The sequence below is a fragment of the Podarcis tiliguerta genome (genome assembly GCF_965153285.1).
Source record: "Podarcis tiliguerta genome assembly, chromosome: 8".
Classification (NCBI taxonomy): Eukaryota; Metazoa; Chordata; class Lepidosauria; order Squamata; family Lacertidae; genus Podarcis; species Podarcis tiliguerta.
In genome coordinates, this window is record NC_139541.1 from 55,421,956 (window position 1) to 55,437,897 (window position 15,942).

The 15,942-nt window shown below is 46.7% G+C and overlaps 1 protein-coding gene across 24 annotated transcripts in view; it reads left to right on the forward strand.

Moving 5' to 3' along the window:
* MACF1 (microtubule actin crosslinking factor 1) overlaps positions 1–15,942 on the forward strand; it is a 291,764-nt gene that overhangs the window by 207,092 nt on the left and 68,730 nt on the right. For all 24 annotated transcript variants that reach the window (XR_014514346.1, XR_014514347.1, XR_014514348.1 and 21 more), the window contains 2 exons: positions 183–678; positions 1,346–2,817. Coding sequence is in view for 20 of the 24 variants with exons in the window: in XM_083453050.1 (XP_083309176.1) it covers positions 183–678; positions 1,346–2,817 (1,968 nt within the window). In the remaining 4 variants the exon portion in view is untranslated. The remainder of the gene's footprint in view (positions 1–182; positions 679–1,345; positions 2,818–15,942) is intronic.

Here is a 15,942-nt window from a genome sequence, read left to right on the forward strand (position 1 = left end):
TTTCATCAGGTTTCAGAAGGCAGCCGTTCCCTTGGTCCTTTTAAAAAAGTGTTTTATTATGCAACCAAGACTGACAGTGCTATGGTTGCATTCTCCTTGGCTTCTTTAATCTTTTTGTTAACCATCTTGGTCTCTCATTAAAAAACGTACGCACTGTTTCTCCACCCCCTTCCCCATTTTAGTTCATGCTGAAGGAGTTTGAGTCCCGCAAGCCCCAGTATGATCAGCTGAATGAGGCTGCCCAAGGGATACTCACCAGCCCCAGTGAAGGGTCTCCATCCATCAGCAACATGCAGGAGGAGCTCCAGGCTGTCAACCAGAAGTGGACGGAACTCACAGAGAGGCTCAACTCACGTTCCAGCCAAATCGACCAGGCCATTGTCAAGAGCACCCAGTACCAAGAGCTGCTCCAGGGGCTGTCTGAGAAGGTGAAGGCTGCTGGGCAGTGCCTGAGCACCCAGTCCACCATCAGCACCCAGCCAGAGGCTGTGAAGCAGCAGCTGGAAGAAACGAGTGAAATCCGGTCCAACCTGGCACAGCTGGAAGAGGAGATCACGGAGGCTCAGGTCCTATGTGATGAGCTCTCAGTGCTCATTGGGGAGCAGTACCTGAAGGATGAGCTGAAGAAGCGCTTGGAGACGGTGGCCCTCCCTCTCAAAGGGCTGGAGGATTTGGCAGGTATGGAAATGAATCATTTGAAAACATGGGGTCATCAGGTGCTATATAACACCATTTGCAGAATTTAGAAACACAGACAGCATTTAGTCGAGAAGGAGGGCTCCCAACAGCCAGGAAAGTTGTGTGGGCAATAAGGACCCAATAGATCCTTGGCTCACCAGATGTGGTGAAAGGCTTAATCTCAGGGCCACTCCACACATTATGAAGCAAACTCAGTGTGTCACCAACACAGGCCCAATAGGAAGCCCCAGCCAGTGCCATCTCCCAGGTGTATTTTTCCCTAATGCATGTGTAGAAGATGTGGGATGGTTAGCTGGGCTCCATTTTGTCTGTCTGAAAAGAATTGGAATGCCACCCCATCCCATTTTGACCACTGCCTCTATGTAAATGTAAGATCTAGAAACCATTTTTTAAGGAAACAGATGTTCTGGGGATCCTACAGAATCAATTAAATTCCCGTGAATAGACCCTATGTTCTGTGATTTGTGGCTTTCTAGGTTTATAAGATTGCCTTACCTTTAATGGTATACCAATTTGCTTTTTCACTGAAAGGTGCTTATTTGCGAAGACTGGAATGTAGATTTGTGCATCAGGAACATTAGGAGAGGTTCCTAGCTTTATGAAATGCATGTCTTAACAATGTATTCCTGCCTCCTCCAATTTTCAGGTGACCGGATGAATCGATTGCAGACAGTGCTTGCCAGCTCCCAGCAATTCCAACAGATGTTTGATGAGCTCCACACTTGGCTGGATGACAAGCTGAGGCAGCAGGCCCAGAGCGGGCCCATCTCAGCTAAGCTGGAGAGGCTGCAGTCTCAGATCCAGGAGCAGGAAGAATTCCAAAAGAGCCTCAACCAGCACAGGGGCTCCTATGAATTGATTGTGGTAGAGGGTGAGTCTTTGCTTCACTCCATTCATCCCGGCGAGGAGAGAGCCAGTTTGCAAAGCCAGCTGGTCAACCTGAAAGCAAACTGGGAGGAGCTTAGCAAACAGATCACAGACCGACATGCTAAACTCAAGGACTGCTTACAGAAGGCTCAGAAATACCAGCGTCATGTGGAAGACCTTTTCCCATGGGTGGAGGACTGCAGGTCAAAGATGCTAGAGCTGGAAGTCACTCTGGATCCAGTGCAACTGGAAGCCACACTCCTGAGGTCAAAGGCTATGCTGAGCGATGTGGAGAAGCGCCGCTCCCTTCTGGAGATGCTGAACAGCGCCGCTGATATCCTCATCAATGCATCAGAAATGGATGAGGATGATGTTAGGGATGAGAAAGCTGGGATCAACCAGAAGATGGATGCTATCACAGAGGAACTCCAAGCAAAGACCGGTTCCCTGGAAGAAATGTCGCAAAGGCTGAAGGAGTTCCAAGAAAGCTTTAGGAACATTGAGAAGAAACTAGATGGGACAAAGCATCAGCTGGAAATCTATGACGCCCTCGGCCCACAGGCCTGCAGCACTAAGAACTTGGAGAAGCTGAGAGCCCAACAGGAGGTTATCCAGGCATTGGAACCCCAGGTGGATTACCTGAGGAATTTCACCCGGGGCCTGGTGGAAGATGCTCCAGATGGGTCTGACTCCTCCCATCTCTTAAGTCAAGCTGAGGTCGCCCAGCAAGACTTCAAAGCAGTCAAGCAAAAAGTTAACGAATGTTGTCAACTTATGGAGAGCAAGCTTGAAGGGATTGGCCAGTTTAATAATCATGTTCGGGAGATGTTCTCTCAGCTGGCTGACCTAGATGACGAGTTGGACAGCATGGGCTCTGTTGGGAGAGACATGGACAGTCTGCAGTCTCAAGCAGAGGATGTCCATGAATTCCTGGGCAAACTTCAGAGGCTGAGGCTGGATATCCAAGCTTCTGAAGAGAAATGCAGGCAGATGTTGGATGATGAAGGAAGCCCCGACCTCATAGGGTTGAAACGTGAGCTGGAGACTTTAAATAAGCAATGTGGCAAACTGAACGAAAGAGGCAAAAGTCGCCTGGAGCAGGTGGACACAACGCTGGCTCGCGTCAAGGACTTCTATGACAAACTAAAGGAGCTGAACTACATGACAGCCACAGCAGAAGACAGCGAAGCTTTGCAGTGGGTCGTTGGGACAGAAGTGGAGGTTATCAGTCAGCAGCTGGCAGATTTCAAGGTAAGGACCTGGCTATGCTGCAGGCGGCTTCTGGCTAATGCTGAATCTACTGATGAGTTGTTTTTAATGCTGTAACCCACCCTGGGACCTTAGAGTGTAGGGCCTGCACTGCTCCATGGGTGAAAATTCACCCTGTGCTCATTCTTTTTTTCTTTTTGCCATATATGATCTTTCAGCTTACCTTAGCATTTTTTATACAAACAAGGGAGATAAAAGAGTTCTAGAAATAGTATCTTATTTTTAAAAGACCTTTATCACTTGTTTGTATAAACACTGCCAGGTTGGGCAGAAAACAAAGAGCACAGGGTGAATTTCCATCCATGTTATTCTCCCTGGGTGACTCTTTCATTCGCATGAGCAACTTGTGTGGTCCAATTTAGGAGGCTCTTCATTCATTAAATCTTAGTGTGTACATGTATTGCAACACACTAAAAACTTAATATGTTGTGCTTTAAAACATCTGTCCCTCACAACCCACAGAGGTCAATGACTCTCCCCTTATTTGGATTACTTATTCTAAATATTTAACTTGAATTTGGTTTGAATATTTTAACAGCTCTCAGCTGCCACAGGTATTCTGTGAAAAGGCTCTTGATATTTAGAATCATGTAAGACATAATGAGGGATGCGGGTGGCGCTGTGGGTTAAACCACAGAGCCTAGGGCTTGCCAATCAGAAGGTTGGCGGTTCAAATCCCTGCGACGGGGTGAGCTCCCGTTGCTCAGTCCCTGCTCCTGCCAACCTAGCAGTTTGAAAGCACGAAGCACAAGTAGATAAATAGGTACCGCTCCAGCGGGAAGGTAAATGGCGTTTCTGTGCACTGCTCTGGTTCGCCAGAAGCGGCTTAGTCATGCCGGCCGCATGACCTGGAAGCTGTACGCCGGCTCCCTCAGCCAGTAAAGCGAGATGAGCGCAGCAACTCCAGAGTCGTCCGTGACTGGTCCTAATTGGTCAGGGGTCCCTTTACCTTTACCTTTAAGACATAATGAACTGCACTTTTATTACTTTTGTAATAGTAACTGCTACACCACAGAATGAGAAGTGAATCAGTTAAATCATCAAATAATTCTGTATCCTTCTGCTCACTCCATGGGGAGGTTGCCAGAGGCTTCCTTGTATGACTTGGTGCTCTGACCTTACCTTCTTCATCCAGTGGGGGCAGGAGTTTCTGCCACATCCCAGCACTGGACGCAATTCGAATTGTTGAACCGTTCTCAATGCAGAGATGCCACAGTTTCCTCTGAGGAAACAGACTGGCTGTTGTCCCACTGCAGAGCCTGGATGCAGATCAATGAATCACAAATCATGGAGGAACATCCTCTGAGGGTGTGTCTTTTCTACTTTAAACAAAAGTCTTGCTGGCTGCAAAAGTGAATTGTGCTTCAGAAGTCTGAGAAACTCTACTCTTGAGGATGTATTGTTGTGCAAGAATTCTGAGCCAGTTGCCTTGTTGGGCTTGCTGTTTGTGGCAACTGACTTGAACACACAACTTTTCCACTTGCCAGGAAAGACAGGGGATGTTTTAACAATCTCAGTGAATCACACCATGAATTGATCTCAGTTGGGCATCTGGTGCTGACTCAGTTAAGCATAAGGCTCTGGACTCCTCCTAGCCTGAGTGCCTTTGATTGGAAACTGAGATTGAGCAAACTTTACATTGAGAAGGAGCTGTCCTCTAGCTGTCCTGGCTGATATGGAAAAGTTGGGAAGGGACTCGGGTTTTCTGTGTGGAGAGTAGAAGGCTTTGAGGACCCTCTGTAATTTCACCCTTGATATGTTTATCTATTTAATAATTTCTGCCCAGCCGTGATGCATAAATCAGGCAGGGTGCATTATAACAAGTAAAGTTGCAATTGCAGTGAGAGACAATTAAAATAGCCATTTGCTTATTATACTGGTTAATATTTAGAATTTCTAAGTTATGTACATAAAATGATTTTTTTAAGCCATACAAAGAATAAGAACAATTATCATTCATCCTAGAATGCCTACCTTAAAATGCTTGCTGAAACAGGAAAGTGTTTGTCAATCACCTCAAGTTCAGCAGGGAGGGGGCCTGTCTAATCTCAGTTAGGAGCAAGTTTGACAGGGTCGGGGTCCACAATACTGAACTGCATGGCTGTATCTGATGGCATGCAGAACCTGGGGAGTGGACTCCCCAATTTTTCCAGTTCTAGTAACTGGTAATGTATATCGTCTGCACCAAGGAAATCCTAACCCTTCAATCAGAATAAATTATTATTATTATTAAACTTATTAATTTTTATTTATTTGACAAAAGCAGCTCACAATAAACACCTACACTAAAACTGGCATGAAACAAAATGAAGAAAAATCTAAAAAGTGATCATATTTTTAAAAGACAGGATTAAAACATTATGTGTATGCATCATTTGAACATTATGTGAAATTTGTTGTGCTTCCAAGATTTCAAATTTTCAAAGGATAGAGAGGAGGGAGATTATGTTGACTAACTATGGGTAGCCTCTCTGGTTCTGGGGCTGATGGGAGCTGTAGGATGAAGACTATAAACTATTGAGAACACTGCAGGTCACCTAAGGCTCCCCTGCCCTTCCACATCTCACTCCTGCCTGATCTCTGGAAGTCCTTATTAGGTTTCACCAGGCCACTTCACAAAAGAGTCTCTGAAAGGTCTAGAAAGTGCCTGAAATTCTGTTCAGCACTAGCAGTGTATGTTTTTTCTAGAAAAATTGGTGCTAGTACCTGCCGGTACTCACCATGAAGTTGTTACAGTAAGTGTCACACTTTTTAACCAAAGAAGTCCTGGTAATTACCAGTAATACAGAAGGACTGTAATAACTTGCTTGTTCCTGATAATGATGTTGGTGGTGGTCTCTTGCATTTCCATGCACTCTGGTTTCCGTCACAGTGTTCTGTTGCTCCAGAAGCAGCTTAGTGACACTGGCCACATGACCCGGAAACCTGTCTGTGGATGAATGCTGGCTCCCTCAGCCTGAAAGTGAGATGAGTGCTGCACCCCATAGTCGCCTTTGACTGAACTTAACCGTCCAAGGGTCCTTTACCTTTTACATTTATGCAATAAAAAGTTTCAAATTGATTTGACAAAATAACAACACATAAAGCAATTTAACTCATAAAGCAGTTCACTCAGAGTTGGTGATACGAGGGCAGGGTCACTATGATAGTTGTCCTTCCTCACAAAAAGGAGAGTTCAGGTGCCTCCTGAACTTGCTGCAGGGGAAGGAACTTTGAATGGTTTCCCTCATCAGCATGAAATCACACCCTGGGCTTGTAAATGTTTTCCTTTTGGGACAGAGACTGGAAAGGCGCCAACTCAGAAGCTTCTCTTCCCAGAGCTTGCAGCAATTCTGTGACTTTCTTCCGCTGTTCTCATGTTGCAGAAACCGGGATTGGCAGCCGGCTGGCTGACAAGGGGGATCTGTGTTGTGCTGAGCTCACAGGAAGTTAGAACAATGGGAGGAAAGGATTTGTCTCTGTCGGCTATATTTATACCCCCAAGAGGGTCTGTGACTGGGCAGAGCTTTCTCCTGAGGCTCATTTCTATAGCTTGGAGAGCAGAGTATCCCCCTTCTCAAACATCCTGTGAGTGCAAAATTGGTTTACCTTCTCCTGAGTTTACCTTCACCACCCTTAAATAAAAACCCCAAGCTTCCTTTTTACCTTGAGTTCCCTATTACGGCATTTGCAAACCTGGTGCTCTCCAGATGTTTGGTGCTGCAACTCCCATCAGAATCAGCCTGTGTAAGACAAGAGGGCCCTCACAATCTGATTTTTCTTCCTGTTGCTTTTTTTGCTCTGAGCTGTTGCCCCCACTGCTGCTGTCGAGGCTGCAAAAGAGAGGCTGCAGATTGGCAGAGGGAAGTGTTAAGAAGGGAAGGAAAAGGCTATCCTTGACACAATTTGCAGTCCCACCCCCCAAACTATCAAAATAGCCGTACATTTCTTAGCGTATAGATATGAGGCAGGTGCTTAGTGGGTGGTGTGAGCAACGTGCAGCCTTCCAAGTGCTGTTCCCAGTCACTGAGCGCTCTGTTATTCCTGTCCTGGAGAGAATTCTTTATATTCTTTGAAGGCTGGCCCCAGGACCGGCCCAATACATTTTGGCACCTGAGGTGAACCACAAAATGGCACCCACCACCACCAGGGAAGAAGGGGTGAGTGAACAAGAGTAGAGGAGACCAGCAGTAGCACCCATTCACCAAGAGGATGCTATAGAGGCAGCCTAGGATGGGGGGCAGATTTTGTCTCTAAGGTGTAAGCTTCAACTGTTGATGCCACCATGACAGCAGCTACACGGGTGCATTCCTTGGAGGCTGCATTTGCTGCCCTGTGAATCCTACCACCTGAGGCGGTTGCCTCATCTTGCCTTATGGGTGAGCTGACCCCTCCTTATTTTATCCTCCAAGCTGCTTCTGTGAGGTAGGCCAGGCTGAGAGCTGGTCACTTGCTCAAGGTCACCCTGTGACCTTCATGACGCAGCAGGGATTTGAACTCTAGTCTCCAGCACTCAGACCAGTACACTGTGCTGATCCTCTCAATTGCTCATAGACCTCTCCTATCCCCAGCTGCTAGCACCTGACTGGGCAGCTGAGCATCTGTAGCACCTATTGCAAGTCCTCATAGGTTTGGGGCCAGACTTGGAGAAAACACTGGGGCAGATTCACTGGAGAGCCAAAGGCAAAGCCAGTTGCTTTCCAGAGTTAGTCCAAAGGGGAAGGACTGGAATGTGTGTGCAGGCAGAAGTGCAGCAGTGGCAGGGAGACAAACTCAGAAGTTCAGAGCTTGGCTCTTGCTCAGGTGCAATAGGTCAGGCCTCACCTGGAAATATTTATAGCCCGAACCAATATACTCTATTAGGGCCCTGAGAGGGCAACACTTGTCCTTTATACATGGCCTGCATCCCTGGGCGGCTCACTCACCACAAGGACAGCCAGGACACAGAGCAAGAAGGCTGCTGCTGGCACAGCCTTTTGTATGCTTTCATGTTTGTGATGCCTCAGGTGAAGTGATGGCACGAAGGGGGATCTTTGCTAGGGGAAAGAGTCATGAATGTCCCTGGGACTCACCAGATCTGGAGAGCATCAAATTCAGTTTTGTTTTTGTTTGGCAGCTTAGTCAAGTCACATCTGCTGCAAAGACTTGCAACCAATAACTCCAGAGCAAAATTGCTTCTCAAATGAATACTGCCAATACTGACTTACTAATAGCATTTATACAACACTTTTTGTATTTTCAAAGCACATTATCTCTGTAATCTTTAAACCAGTCCATTGGTATAATTAGTGCTAGTATGTTAGAATTATCTGCCCTTCACCAACAATTTGGAATTCAGTATTAAAAGTGGTAAGGAAAAAATTATGTCACAGGAATATATGCCTTTGTTACTGCCCCAAGTTACAGATGTGGAGCAGAGAGAAGGGGAGAATTATGCTTTGCTTAATGCCGGCTAATGAGATAGGGGCAGAGGTGGGTTGCTGCTGGCTTAATCTCAGCCCACCAAATCCACCCCAGCCCAAATGGTGTTGATATGATTCATGGAAAGTGCTCAGGGTTGGACTCGTGGTGAGTTTTGTGAGAGAAGGACAGGTACTGAGGATGTCCCTGGTGAGTGCTTCTGCTCAGTGTTTGAAACTCCCATTGTTCTAGGCGCATTTTGTCACAGGGAATTTCATTAGTGCCAGCAGTTTCTGAGCTCTGGGCGTAGTACTGCACCTAAAATTTCAGATTAAAACTGCAGAGTGGAAGGAAAGGAGGACCTTTGTCTGCCTCCACACTTCCAGTTAGTCTCTGAAGACTGGAGAAGAGACCCTCTTAAGAATATTAGGGGGGTGGGCAGGGGAAGGACTAAACCATGTGAAAAATGAACATAATATTTTAGCTGCAGTTCATTCATTTTCAGCTTTGTATTCTTGTTATAAAAAAGCGCACCTAGGCATTCCGTTGTTGCGCCTATAACCTAGGTTTAAGGTGCCATTTAGCTCCTAGCTTTCATACAGTATTTCAGTTTCTAACACTGCTTCTGCTGTCTGAACTTGGTTGGTGCAGTCAAAAAGGTGTGCTTGGTCTGTGATCACAGTTGGTGAGATGCTATGGAGGAGACAGGGCTTGTGGCTTGTTCAAACCTTAAAATCTGAACCCTGTAGGTAGAAAGTTATGGAGGAGGGTAGGTTAACACTGGGATGGGTGCCTGCAAGCAGAGCTGCCTTGGTGTTCCCCAGCAGAAGCTTCTGAAGAGTCATTGAGAGGTAGCAAAGAGACACACAGAGAGACCAGATGGCTGGTTCCAGTCTATTGGAGCTCTGTTTTTAATCTGCAGTCAAACCATCCATTGCCTAATCACTCCAATTATTTGATTAAGAGTGCAAATTACCATGCGCAGCGTAGGGGGATGGGACTATGACTGGTTACCAGGAAATACATTAAAGCATCCAGCCAGACCCAGAAAGGACTTCATGCAAGGCTGATGTTCATCTTCAGTTGCCCCCCTCCACACTTACACGTATGCCAATGTAATTCCCTGCTTGCTGCTACACACCCAGAAATATGGTTGTCTGGTTCTTAATAAGCCTCAGGAATGTGCCAGGCACCATACAGGATGCCAAAGAGACTCCAATCGTTACTAAGAGAGAGGCTTGCTTATTTGCTAAAAGCAGCTTTCACCCACCTGGTGCCCTCCAGATGTTTTGAATTATAGTTCCTATCAGAATTCCCTATGTTGGCTGGCACTGATGGGAATTGTAGTCCCAAACATCTGGAAGGCACTAGGGTGGGGAAGGCCGATTTAAAATATATTTTTAATCCTACCCTTTACTTATGTATATTTGCCAGGATGGCATGAGTGGGATCATGAGAACAATAAGAACCAGCAAAACATTTCAGAAAAGTTCCAAGATGATGAAATGTTCAAACTATAGCAAAAACAAGCACACCCCTTCACTTTTCACCTTCAGATTCATCTCTCTTGCTCCATCTAACAAGGCCTGTTAATCAGCCTGCTTCATAGCCCAAGAAATAAATACCTATGACTGAAAGAAACTCTGCAGATGCTCAGAGGTACTCTCCCTTCCAACCTGTTTGCCAGCCAACATCCATTTCAGTGGATGAATATCTCACCCTTGTATGTTGCGGAGTCTTGGCACTGAAACTGAGCCCTGCACTTGTCCCTTATCCTCCCCCCCCCCCCCCCGCGTCACCTGCTTTGTGCAGATTGTAACCCCACCGGAAAGGGCCCAAGCTGCCCCTGTGGTCTGGCTAGTGGTGGGATTCAAGAAATGTATTAGTGGCAATGGTGACAATACATTCAAGGATTTCCTGTTCATGAGCTCCTTTTCCCTACAATGGCCTTTTTTGTTTTGGGGGAGAAAAGAAGCCAGTGCCCTGTTGGAAATGGGATTTTGCATATTGGCAACCCTAAAAGAACCATAGCCTCCTCCTTCTCCTCCTCCTCTCCCCCCGCCCCTAAGTCCTCCTCTCTCCTTTTTGCTGTCTGTCTGGCTGCCATCCTTTGCCAGCTTTGTATAATAACTGCAGGAACAAAGGCACTGTGGCCAGAAGGGGGATGAAATTGAATGCAGATTTTCCAGGTGGTTTCATCCACCCAAAAGCTGAAAAGCACCTGCGTGCTCTTGGCAGAACGGGAGTTCGGCTAACAATAGAGCCGCTTTGTGGGGGCGGCCATGAGGGAGAAGGAAGAAAGGCTAGATCCATCACACACACCAACATCATCACCTTTGCAGGCTGAGTGGTTGTTGTTTTATTCTGAATGGTTTGTGCTTTTCAGTTTTTATGCAAAAGAGGCAGATAGGGGCTCCTGTGTGTTAAGAAACAAAAAGGCACAAATGGTGATGTAGGACAGAATAACCCATCATTCCAGCTTGAAATGGACCATGAGTGAGTCTAGTCTAGTCTGCACACAAAGCCTTCCTTTGCCTCTATGATCAAATGTGCAAACCCTGGTGTGAGGTGAGGCTTTCATGTGCTTTAAGAGGGTTGCAAATGCCCACTAGTTCACCAGTCATTACCCCTGTCTTCCTTGTCCACAAAGCTAGGAGTGGTGATCCTTTTCCCTCTTGTAAATGATCTTTACCTTTCATATAGGATTTAGTTACACTTGAATGGAAGGGATTTTACTGCTGAATTAACACTTCCGAACCTATCATCTCCCCACCTTTCTAACACCTTGCAACTTAGATGTGCCTAGGAGAATAATTATTTTGCAGCTTTCTCCATCCCTTCCTTCCTCTCCCCCGCCCCCTAAATCTAAAGGTCGATCTGTGCTGATGTTTTAAGGGAAATTATCTACCATCCTGCACCAAAAACAAGTGCCTTTCCAGTGTTGAAGATGATGTTGGGGTGGACCTTTCCAAAGTGCTTTGGGTGGTTGCTTCTGTGGTTGGTTTAGCCCTGGGTGCTGCCCTGCACTTATCCCCACAGTTGCCAGGGCTTTTTTTTAAAAAAGGAGGCTTCATAAAAGTTGACATTCTTTGGGTGCCGATTTTGGCCATAGAGAACCAAGGCTGACTTTGTCAGGGCAATTGTGCAGAATGCGGCAGGCCTGGTTACCATCATTTCAATTACCATAAGGTAGTCCTTTAAAGTAGCCCGATCAACCTGGTGCCCCCCAGCACAGCTGTAGTCCAAAGTGGCTGAAGTTGGGAAAGGTTGCTTGAGGATGTGTGAAGCACTGCACATACCTAAACCTTACTATGGCCATGCAAGACACTTTGAAATAGGTTAGGCAGTGAGTTTCATGGCATAGTTGGGATCTGAATCAGCACCCGTGGTTGACACTTTTATGCCTGTAACTTGAAATCCTAGTTTCTCTCTGTGGCTGCATTGGCCCTGCTGGGTAGCAGGAGGAGGAATCGTCTCCTCTGTAATCCTGGTGTCTCTATGGATGCTGTGATGCTGATAAATCCACCCTTGCTCATTCCTCTGCCTTGCCAGATCGGATGGCCCAGCTGGCAATATTTTTAACCCTTCTCTGATGTGCATTGGCTCCTTCCAGTCCAGCTCTGAACAGCTGGGGGGTGGGGAAGGGGTGGGAGGGAGGTGAACAGGGTAGCTATTTTGTTTTCCTTGTTGGATGCTTTCCAGGCCCACTTAGATTGTTGCTGTTGCTGCCACTGCCTTGCTGTTTTGAGGGCCAGCATCACCCAGCAGAATGCTTCCTCTTCCCCAGCTGCCTAACCTTCTTTAAGTCATGGCACCAGCACCTCCAGGGGGCAACGTTAGAACTGGGGCTGTGGGCAATTCTATCCAGTGATTAGAGAGCAGCAGCACCTGAGCCAGAGAGACACCCATTTGGCTGGGTGGCCTTGGACCAGCATCTAGTGCTCAGCCCTTAGGGTGTTTTTCTTTCTTCCAGGTGCTTTGCATCGTTGGTTCCTACCTGTCCCTCCCATTCATGACTTTCCAACATAGTGCCTCATTAAGCAGGCACTAACCTCTGCACCTTTGTTCTTGGCTGGATGGACATCCTGTACTGCCCCTCACCCAAAATACCCCACTGTTGCTACTCTTCTCTCATCAAAGCCTTTTCTTTCTTATAAAACAGCACAGAATATACACATATTCATCCATCCTAACAATAGATGTCAGGCTTTTCCAGGGGTGGCAAGGTGGTGATGATGTATTTCTTCTAACAGTGGAAATGCTGTCAGGATTAAGGTTTGCATGCAACCCACCCGCCCTGCTTCTATGGGTGGTGCCTGTAGAGGTGTATATAAGGGTGAAAAAATGATCTATTGTTGTTTTCCAGTTACCTGACCCAGTGAGCTCAAGAAAAGGAAGGCTCTGTGTGTGTGGCAGGGGGATTCCATGCAGAAAAAAGGGCCCCTGGTCTTCTCCATCTGCAAAATGGAAGTGAGAGGACAAACAAGATGTGCCTTGCATGTTAATAGTGCTTTATAACAGAAGACTGAAATGAATTAGGCATTAATCAATGTAATTGACTGCAGAGTTAAAACTGTGGTTGAGTTGGGGCTCTCCCATGTGAAATGGTTGCTGTTCTTGGAAGCCAGTTGAATTGGGGGGCAAGGGAAGGGCTCTGGGGCCCCAGGGCCCCTGAAGTTTTTTTTGGGGGGGGGTGCCTCAGGCATCTCCCATTAATGCTCTCATGGGAAAAAAAGAGAGGAGGCAAAAGGGTTTGGTGTGCCTGCTTCTGAAAGGGAGGTGCATAATGCAATCCATCTGTGTTCTTCTCTGGTTGTTCAGGAAGAAGCTAGCTTGCTCTCAAATCCCTTCCAATGCCTTGGCCAATGAGTGCAGAGGCACTGGCATTATCAGCAAGGTTTAATTTTTTTAGCTTAAACTTTAATCAAATCAGACTGAATTAATTAAGTCGCTTTATATTTAGACTCCTTGTATTTAAATGTTTGCTTATGGTTCCTCCCCCTTCTTGCCAGCATACACCTAGGTACTGTGCACATAAGTAACAAGGGGATGGCGCTGAGGGTGGCAGGCCCCTTCCTAATGCGTGAATGTGCAGGTGCTGCAAATAGATCTGTGTGCAAGCAGAGATGTTCTCCAGCTCCAGTAAGAAGTCTTAATGTGTTGTGTCAGGCGACACCCTTCTTACTCAAGGAATAAAAGTGCTTTGGAAGAGAAGCCAGCAGGAACCCAGACAGCCTTCGCTTGCCAAAAGCAGCATTGGCCAAAGAATCTTGCCATTGTTCGTTCTGCGGAAGACTGGGGAAAAAACCCTGATTAACCATGACCTTGGCCTTTTGGTGGGAGGTCAGTCTTGCAGTTTGAGCTCTCTCTCTCTCTACCTCTCTCTCGCTCTCAGGATGAGGTGCAATCTGGCTCCCTTGGGAGTTGATGCTGAACTCAGTTTCTCCCCTGTTTGCTTATTTGTTAATTAATTTTCTGCCCAACCCTTGCTCTGAAAGGAGCCCAGGGCAGTAAGCAACAAGGTAGTAAAACAATGCAATTACAATAAAATAAAAACCTCTTTATAAACTTTAAGGCCACCTAAAAACATTTTAAAACAGCTGCATATCCTCACAGCAAATAATTACAAAGTTGCTGGGAAGAGCATCTTTTCAGTCAGCAAATGCCCCCTGAATGTAAATTGGACACACCTAACTAGGGAGGTCATTCCAAAAATGGGGATCCACCACCAAGGAGGCCTTGTTACAGAGAAACACCAGCCGGGCAGCACCACAATCAACAGGGTTTCCCCTTCTGATCAAACTTGTGCTAATAAGTTTTCCAGGCCCAAAATGTCCTATTGGGGGGAAGGGCTGTTGTAAAAGGGATGCTGTGCAGTTTTGCCTCGGATTCTTCTTCTGGCTGCATCAGTATAGGAAGCCAGTAGTTCCTTGCCAGTGCAAGGAAGCAAATAATGCCAAGGTAGAAAGCTCTAAGTCATTATCAGTGATGAAAAGACAGGTCTATCCCCATGGCAGAGCAGTGTACCCAGTCCAAACCACTAGTGCCCCACAAAGAGGGGGCAGGTACCCAGGCTAGAGTCTTCTCCCAGGACTTGTTTGCAGTGCAAAGTTCAGCCCTGCAACATGCGAAGTAGCAATAAGCAAGATTGCTTCTGCTTATGTGCTGAATGTTTCTCCAATGCCTAACCACAGTTAGCACTCATGCACAGCTGGGAAGAGTGAAAAGGAGGAGTGTGAATCCTGGAAGGACCACCTGATCATATAACAGGGCCATTCCCCATAGAGTTCAGAGCACAGAATGCCCCAAGCTGAGAGAAGGCAGATGCAGATTCAGTAACTGGAGGGTGTGAGCCTAGCACCTGTCCACTGGTTGATGATTGCTAGCATTTCAGCACTTTAGAGCAGCCTTTGTGGTAGCTGAGGCTGATGGGAGATGTAGTCTGACCAGGTTGGCAAAGGCTGCTTTAGATGGGTGGGCATTTGTATTTGCCTTCTTAACAGCTCTCAAGCTGCCCTGTGCTGGAAGGCAAGTTGGCCTTGTGTTTGGGGCAATGTGTGCGTATCTGATTTGACCCTTTGGTAAACAGCATAAAAGGATGCTTCATCAGCTCCCATTGCTTGCCACACCTTCCTCTTGTGGAAATCAATCAGCAGCTGAGTTTGCCAAGCAGAGTAGGGAGGGAGAGTTGTGTTTCCTGCAGGGTGCGTCCCAGAATGGGCAGCAGCTGTGAGCACTGTAGTGTTTGGCATGGCAAGCCAAGAGGCTGTTTACTTAGCAGCTCTGCAAAATACCCGCTTTATCTGAGGTTGGCATCACCAGGGCGCTTTCGGTTCCCGACAACAAACTAGTCATTTATGTCCACTTACATAGTTTCCCAAAATTTGAGGCAACACAGTTTCAGAGACTAAGAATGAGCAGGTGACTCATGAGCTGGAGGCTGGCGACAGAGGTTATTTTTCTGAAGAAAAGGAAAAGGAGATAGAAGAGTGTATGTTGTACGTACAATTGGGTGCCCAGGGCTCAAATTTGGCATCTTTCTTTGAAGCTCTGCTCCAAAATCTTCAGTCTGTTAAAGCAAGCTACTTAGTGGCAACAGGAATGCACTTGATACATGTTTAAAAGAAAATTAACCTTAAGGAAACAAGCCCAGGGTTTAGCTCAGCTGAGTGCCAACCCAGATGAAGCATCAGAGGGGACTGTTAATCAGGTGGGAGACCCAGGAGAGGCCTGAAGTGCAGATGGAAGATTGCAAATAGAATGCCCAAGGACTGGGTGAGCTGCAAAGGTGGGAAGCTTACATAGGGGTCTCCCAGCCAGTCAGAAGGCCAGGCAGGGTTTCAGTTTGAGGAATAGATGAGGGCATGGCAGTGGGAAGGATCCACCACTCCCTGGGATGGCTGAAGTGTGGGCCACTCTTCAATGTAGCATCTAGTGCTGGAGAATGAGCAATTTTAGGTACAAATTCTTCAAAAAGTAAATTTGGGCAACCAGGAGGAATGGCCACTGAGAGGGCAAGTTCTGGGCAAGTGGGAAGCCCAACTGTGGCAGTTCACAGCTGAGTTGATGGAGTGGCCCTAATCCTGTCACTTAAAGTGGCCTTTGCTGGTGCCAAATGTCACATCTGAGGACACTGAAAACACTCTATCTGAATGGTATTGTAACCAGGATTGCAGGGCATGGGTTGGTGTAATATATAGACCAGTTTTCTTCCACTACTCCCCAAAG